Source organism: Acyrthosiphon pisum, chromosome A1 (genome assembly GCF_005508785.2).
Source record: "Acyrthosiphon pisum isolate AL4f chromosome A1, pea_aphid_22Mar2018_4r6ur, whole genome shotgun sequence".
NCBI lineage: Eukaryota > Metazoa > Arthropoda > Insecta > Hemiptera > Aphididae > Acyrthosiphon > Acyrthosiphon pisum.
In genome coordinates, this window is record NC_042494.1 from 168,034,274 (window position 1) to 168,043,154 (window position 8,881).

Consider the following 8,881-nt stretch of genomic DNA (forward strand, 5'->3'; position numbering starts at 1 on the left):
TTAAATATTTATATTCCTTTAGTATTTATTTTTAACTTTAATATTTGTGTTTTTGTTTATAGTGCATAAAATACCTACCTTTGGTAATACTGAAATAGTTGTTTCCACATGAACTCCATGGTTTTGAGCAAATGCTGTTATTAATGAAAAACCATTTTCAATGCTCAGAGCGAGCAATAATGGAAGGCACATTAATAGTTTTAACGCTTTTAGAGCACTGTCATTATTATTTATATGGTTTAAATAACCCAGTTTCTTCACTTTTCTCCATACAGCCTTTAAAAATTAAAACATATATAGATTAGGTACCCAATAAAAATAATTCTTATAAGCACTTAGTTTAAATTATTTTTCAAAGTGTACACGGGCGATCACATCCCTGGCAATCCTTGCCAGTCTGTCACTGCTTATATAGTTATATATTATAAATGTTAATGAAAAATTTAAAAGTAAGTAACATAAGATAACTCTTACTTGGTTGTGGTGGAACCAGCACCTAACAGATTGGGCTCCAGGAAATACCGATAATAGTACATCCCTCAAAGCAGTTTCATAATCTGTTATAATTATATTTGGTCTTAATGTGGGTAGTAAATTATTTTTTACAAATTGAAAGATACATTCATACGATCTTCTTGTTTTACTCTCCATCAGAACGTAAATGATAGGTATGGACTATAAAAAATATTTTAAAGTATTATTATTTTATAATGACATTCATGGTTTTGTCTGTCTTACATAATTTTGAACCATGCAATGCAAAACCAATAATTGATATCCCATATTAGCTGGGATTACTTTGAAGGTGGCGTCTGCATGGATTTCATTTACATCGTTCAGTAACACACTATGAATAAGTTGTGTACAAGCAAATATGATGTTTGTCTTACCATCAGAGTCTTGTACACAACATCTGAAAAAATTTGCCTCACAACAACTAAATCTTTCAAGTTGCCCGTCATCAAACAGTGTGGCAAGTTCCCTTAAATTATTCGGTAGTCTGGGCAATGATTTTCTTCTGGCCAGACGCATAATAGACTCAGCAGTCGACCAGGGGTATAAAGATGCAGCTACCAAATTCCTATAAATTATACTTATTATTACACAATGTTTAATTTATAATATTACTCATATATGTGATATAGTTACCTTCTTGCTTCCTCATCATAAATGGCTTTTAACAATATATTTTCCGTTGATCCTCTTTGTTTTAATTCATTTCTAAAACTGTTGATGAGGACGGTATTGTTTGCATCCCCCACATGATTTCTATGTGGCTGAATTATAACAATGCTGTTATCTCTCAACCTTATTGACCCCGTACATAAATGTGATGAAGCTTTATTACATTTAAAGTGTCTAAAAAAAAAAAAGTCTTGTTATGTTGGAATTGTATTTATCTATTTATCTAATTCGGATATCGACTAGGGACTTGGGACGGGTAAAGTGTTGTTGAGCGTCGAAACGGGAGCTCTATGACTAAAAATAACTGTTTGAATCATTTTTAGAGATAAGAATTAATTTAACTATCTTATGATTTTGATAAACTGTTACTTTAAAGTTTAATTTTTGTTTTCAGTACCAATTTTATACATTTTTATGAAATATCATATTTTTCCAAAAAATAATATTTATGCATAATATAAAAGATTATTTTGATGAAATTACAAAGCATAAAAAGATCCTGTTTTTAAGATTTTAAGCGCAAATAAATCCTGTCTCTAATTATTGCATATAAGAAAAAATTAATTATTATCAATTTATATATATTATAATTTGTATTAATAAAATTGTGATAATTTATTAGTATTATTATCTATATTGTAATTCTATTAACAGCATTTTTGCACAATTAACTAGAGTATAAACATGGGCATTGGGCCATACATTAATAATTGTATTGTTCTATGAGACAAAGAAGCAGATGAATTGAGGCAACAATAATACGTCGAAATGTATACTACTAGAACTTAAGAAAAAGCCAAAGGTGCCTACAGCAATAAAATATTATAACACTTTCATCAAAAAATCTAAAAATCATTTCAAAAAATATTATTAACTACATAACTGTTATATATTCAAATAATGATAATATTCAAAACTTATTCAATCTTTCCCATCTAAATTATTTTATGTAGAATATAATTTGTATTACATTTTGAAGAAACAAAACTGAGAAAAATTGTATTGTATGATTATCATGTAGTTACTTAATTTTAATTATAATTATTAAAATTAATATAAATGTACGGAATAATAATATTTGTTATTTTAACTATTTATAATTGTATGTTTGGTTAGAGAAACAATGAAAAATTTATCAAAATCATTGTAAATATAAAATTACTGTTTAATAACATAATATCTTCAAAAAGCTACCTATCATATATTATTATATTAAACAGTCCAAATTTGTTGTGGTGACGAAAGTCCCCTTCCATATAACATTGACTAATTAAGGATATACCTAGACTCTTAGTACTAAGTACTTACATACTTTTAAATTGGCAGAATTGAGACCGTTCTTTATTTGCATAATCATGTGGTTTAATTTTAAAAATTAGTGTACACTAAAAAATTAATGTACGTATGTGCTACTTAATGTCTCTTTTTCTCATTATTTTTTACAATCATATTAATAGGTATTTATTTATTACATTATTACATTTAAATTAAACTAAATGATTATTTTTGAAGAAAACTTTTTTGAAGTTTATCTGGTTAATTGCTATTATGTAATAATTTATTAACTTAAAGAAAATCTTAATTTTTTAATTATTTAATTATTAAATTAAATTTTTTTGATTGTTTTAATTATTTATGTTATTTAAATACAGACTACCTAATATTAATTATTATTAATAAATACTTACGAGATTCCGTTTTTACAGCCGTTACTTCTATACATAAATCCTTCATGTTCCATTGCAAAAAAAAAATGTATTCTCGCAACACCAAAATCAAATATTTATAAATACAAAAAAAAATATATAATTATAATTATTGTTGAGAATAATATGATAACGAAAATAAATTGAGACTTCTTCAAGGCGGTATATCGTCAAGTATTCAAATATGCGAAATAAACAGTTTTGTAATAGTAGCGACAGCTCCTTTCAATAACACCACTGGGCACTAACTATACTCATGCAATGACAGTCGTGTACTCTAGTCGACACTTGTGTACAAATATTAATAACAAATAATAGGTATTTATAATTTTATTTAGATAATATTATAATATTATGAATATTTTAAAATATAAATAGATATTATAGTGCGCAACACGCACACATTTGACAATGAACTAGTTTCGGCGGGTGGGATTGTACTTGATAAGGAGACGTTATGTAGGTACCTTTTACCCTAGAACAATAACGTTGCCGAGAACAATGTGACAATCATGATATTTTTATACCATGGTGACAATAGTAGTTTAATATTTTCCACCTGCAGGCTGTAGCATTTAAGGTCAAGACAAGAATCCACAAATACCACAGAAAACTGAAAAGTACCTATAGATTCACATATTCTTCAGTTAGGTTAGGTTGGGTTATCTTTTTTTTATATATTGGATATTATCGTACAACAATATTGAACAAAAAAAATATTGTAGAAAAAACTATTTTTTTTGTAAAATAAATTTCAAAAAGTTATAAATTAACAGTAAGGGGGAAAAGGGATTAATAGCCCAATAAAATCTGAATAGCCTTGTAAAAAATGGACAAAATGGGTCCCGTATAACTTGCCGGGACAACGGGAAACAAAGTTGAAACACGGTACGAATCACGACCATTTTTCTTTTAAATCCTCGCTGTCAAACTGTTTCCAGGAAGGGTTATGCCAGCTGCATATAAGACACTCGGCGAATTTATGTGAATATAATTGTATGTAATTTTGAAAACTAATTATGATGGTGGTAGAATCCAGCGGCCAGCTTAAGTCGATTCGACGATTCCTAGTAATTTTAAACAATGTAACTAATATTTGTCTAATTTGCACTCTTATTTGGTACAGATTATAGTTAGTTAGGTAATCATGGTTTTATTATAATTACAAAGTTTATGATACAAATATATAGGTATTATATAAAATAATTAAAATCTCAAAAATTTTACATGGACTTATAAATATGATATATTTGTTTAATAAAGAGTAATAATTATTGGGTGGAGAGGGGCAAAGCTTTTAGCTTTACAAATTTAATATTTTATACATTTTGAACTACAAATTATTAATAATTGTGTTTTTGTTGACATTTCAACTTTAAATGCTTATAAAAAATAATCATGCCTATGTATCGTCAATAGTTTGAAATAGGCATAATAAAAACTTATGAGGAAACGCTTGTATTATATTTTTAAGTTTTTTGATCAAACGAATAATTTTTTGTTGACATTTTAAGAAAAAAACTAAAATTAATCAATTATAATTTACAATCCAAGCGAAGACAATCTAACCAAGGTTACCAAACAATTTTAACAAATTGTCTTTATTTATTTTCGTTTTTCTTGATTACTTTAAAAAGTACTGAGAATTTTAAATTTTAACATCCTAAAAGTACTAACTAGATCCAATTTGCTTCCAAAAACCTCCGTCGAAGTTTATGACCAGAGCATTTTTTCTACTAGATGTGCATATTTAAAATATATTCTGGTTGCTCAAGAAATAGCCAATAAGCACCCCTGAATATAATATATCCTATTCATGCCACTGATTAGCAAAAAAAATATTTTATAATCATCAAAAATAATAATAAAGACTAGTCACCATTAAAAGTAACAGTGACTTAGATACTGATTACCAAGTCACCCTAGATAACCTTATATAATAATTAATAATCTATAGTATATTAGTAGGTATATGATGGTTAGATAGGTACCTACTAAATAAGTTAAATATGTATTATGTATAAGGATGGAATTTTATTATTCCTTAAAACACTACCTAAATAACATAATACTTTTTTTTTTTTTTTTTTACTATATTTGTTTATTGTAACGACCTCAAGGTCTTTGACAATGCTTATCACAAGTGGGTAGTAGGGAGATCATGTGATCTATTTATCTATGTATATATCACTATATGCATGATACTACCCCCCTTCTCCAAGAGGAGACATGTGCGGTCTTCACTCCCAGTGGAGTGGGACCTAGTTGGAAACCGGATGACGCAATCGGACGACAGCACGGGAAAATGGTGACTGCGTAGAATCACACACATTTTTTTTGCACTTTGCTATGAATCGAACCGATGACTGTGTGAGTCGTAAGTCAACTGTGTGACCACTGCGCCACTCCGGCCCCAACATAATACTTGATGAAGCAAATGCACTTTTAAATATAATATACTAGTATTTCGTTCAGTAGACATGTAAGCAGGTTAGTATACATAAGTACATAGAATTCACATATTGACCAATACCTTAGCTAGGTATAGAAATGTATATAATAAATATCAGTGGTGAAGCCAGGATTATGAAATGGGGGGCGTAAGGTGTTTAAGTATAGATTAAAACCAAGTTTTACAGTTTTCGTATATAAATAAATTTAGGGTTCGGGACTTGACTTGTTGAACTAAAAATTATCCAAATATGCAGTCAAAATTGTCAAAATATGCTTAAATATATGCAGCTACATTTTTATATTATTTTTGAAAAATGCATAAAACATATTACAATTTTGGTAGGTACCTAATAAAAACTAAAAAATAAGTAGGTATATAAACATGATAAAAATAATTTATACACGGGTTTACTAATTTGAATATAGGTAGGTACCTACATTGATTAATATGATGGACAGAGGACACTATTGTATGTTTTGGACATTTTTAAACTATTGTGAAATAAAACAACTTAATTTTTAAAAATACTGGCATAAAATACTAGGTTAATAAATAAGTAATAACGAATAACGTGATATGTGAACACCGTGATAAACGAACACGTATCTACTGATTTTCATTTCTTCGTACAATCTAGAATCTAGATGTCAATTATAGTTTGAACACATCTTTGTCACAGAGACCTATAAAATCTTACGTACCGTATGTGAAAATAGGGCCAACTGTAGGCAAGCTCCACCAACAACTTTAACAGTCCTCCCAAACATTAAATTTTTCTAAGCTTATTTAATTTTATAATAGTATGGTTTTAGGCTTCAGCCTCCCCAAATCTCAATGTTATCCTAATATGATTATTCCCGATAATTGTATGTACATTTAAGTTTAAAATATGCAAAATATGCACAAATATGCTAAAAATCGCTCAAATGTGCACTTTTCCTAAAATATGACAAAATATGCAAAAATATGCAAATTCAATCTTTGTATTTAATCTTGCCATTTCATAAGACAAATTTATAACTTATCTAAAATTACCTACGACCACTATAATAAAACATGCAAGCAGTCCCTAACCCTATAAACAATACATTTATTATGGGGGAAATGTAAATTGGGGGGGGGGGGTTAAACGCCCAAAACATCCCCCTGGCTACGCCACTGATAAATATGTAATGCGCATAATATAATGTAGGTAGCTTTAATTTATAATATTTAAAATAATTTAACAACAAAAACGTATAATTATGTGTAGGACCTAGTGTAGGTTATAATATGTATATATGTTATATGTAGCATGGGGTGCCGTCAATGAGTGACTTCACATTTCCGTCAATATACTATCATCAAATTTAACCATTGTATAACTTGTAAATACAGATTGTAAATAATACTAAATTTTGTTCAATAAAAAAAAAGGCATATGTATACTTTTATAATATATAATATTGATATTACTTTATATTATGACTTTATATACCTAATAACCTTTTATTTAATGTCTTAATATAAATTATTATTTACTTTAAACCAGTAATTATTATAATTTATACTGGTGCGACATGGCATGTATATACAAGTAGGTACCTATACATGTATATAGTTTGTATTATGTATCTTAATACATCTATGTGTATTCGATAAATAATTATAACATTCAAAATCATTTAATTTAAAACTAACAACTGTTACCTACTTACTACATACCCACCTAAAAAAATTAATAAAAATAATATGAGAATAATAAAAGCATATTAAGAATAGCCCAAATGTATACTATAGCCTATATTTTATTCCGTTACACAAAGTGAACGACCGGATTGTGAAAAAAATTACACGATGTTAAATTGGAGTGACTACTTCATGAAAAAATGACCATTTTGTGAAATATTTTCGAATTTCACGAAGTGTAAAATATCCGTTTCCATTTCATGAAATGGTCATCTTTTCATGAAAAGTTCGATTTCACGAAGTGGCTACGACATATATATGAATTAATAAGAAAGTGGCTGGTTAGTAAATGTATTTCAATATAGCTATATAGCAGCGTCGTATTTGCGGGGGAGGGATTGGAGGACCCTTGATGATTTTTTTGCAGGTATAACCATCATTTTAGTGTATTTTTCGATAGTATTTCCATTTTTATAAATATAGAAATAGAGTAAGAAAACATTTTTTTGAAGGAAGGTTGGACAATTGTTTAACCTGAAGCTCTTTCTACTATTAAAATATTTGCAAAAGTAATTTACTTTCAAAAATTTTTCCTATGTTGACAACTTGGAGGGAATACATGTTATGAGAATAATACTTTTTGAATCAGGCGCGGCTCCGTCCAGATGAAATCAATATTTATTTCGATAGGGCTCCGTGACATACGCGTATCTACACGTCAAATAAACAGTCCACTTGTCCTTAAACGCGTGTGCTCTAGTCGAAAAAAATAAATATTGACGGAGGCATAGACCTATTAACTAGTTTTAGGTCTAGGGATGGAGGCCTATCGATGCTAGGAATTACTTATAATTGAACATTCTTGTCATGTAAAACAATACCGTTGAAAGATAAAAATGTTATCACATGATTAATGGAAATCTAGTTTTATAGAATGATATTTTTTTGAATATAATATTGTAACCTGGGGTATAATGGCGCATGGGGAAAAATGAAATACTAGGCGTGTTTTCGCGCTTAACCAAATATAACCTGGTTACTATATATTATAAACAAGTCGTTTTCGCTGTTTTGGTTATACTTTTGGTAATAACTAACAGATATATAAAAATGTTTATACATCAGGAGAATTAATTTAGCATGCGACCTATTACCCAATTAGGTGCGCACTTTTACCCCAATATTGGGGTAAAAGGACGCATTTGTTATAATTTCTAATTATTTAGAATTTTTGGTATTTGCTTTGGTAAAATTAACTTTTGGCCGGAAAATTGAAATCTACGTAATATTTATGATTGGAAAACAGTATTATAACAATATTTCTAAAACGTGTATGCCACCAAATAACAGCTGTTAATGTTAGGTGCGCCATTATACCCCAGGTTACTCTATGGAAAAAACATCAACCAGAAAAAACAATTTTCGAACCAATTATGGAATGGAAAATATTATATTTATTGGAAACTTAAATTTTGGAACACTATTTTAACTGTTTCTTAGGTGGAATTATTCCATTATAGAAGTGTATACCTACTTCACTAGGTATTGTAAAAAAAAAATTAAGAACTTGTATAGTGCAGCATAATAATAGCCAATAGGTATAATAAATTATTATGATTATTGATTATTTTTGCATATTTTTCTAATTTTTCAGATAATATAATAATAATATTTGTAGTTTTGTTTATAGAATATTAGCAACATATTTTAGATGTTTTAGGAGATTATAAACCCGGACTTTAAGTCTAATATGGATTCGTATATTGTATAGTTCTGCAGTTAACATATAGATGCTTGCAGGTTGGAAAAATTCCTAAATTTATTGTAACTCGCTATAAAAATATATACCAACCATAATCATAAACAC

The 8,881-nt window shown here is 28.4% G+C and overlaps 1 protein-coding gene across 1 annotated transcript; it reads right to left on the minus strand.

Moving 5' to 3' along the window:
* Positions 1 to 8: 8 nt before the first annotated feature.
* LOC100574402 lies at positions 9 to 1,612 on the minus strand. The gene is made up of 5 exons (XM_029486430.1): positions 1,150 to 1,612; positions 739 to 1,081; positions 475 to 675; positions 75 to 276; positions 9 to 16 (listed from the first exon to the last, which is right to left on the minus strand). Exons 2-5 carry the CDS (start codon positions 1,030 to 1,032, stop codon positions 9 to 11), a joined length of 705 nt encoding a protein of 234 aa, XP_029342290.1. The 5' UTR covers positions 1,033 to 1,081; positions 1,150 to 1,612.
* Between the last annotated feature and the right edge of the window lie 7,269 nt (positions 1,613 to 8,881).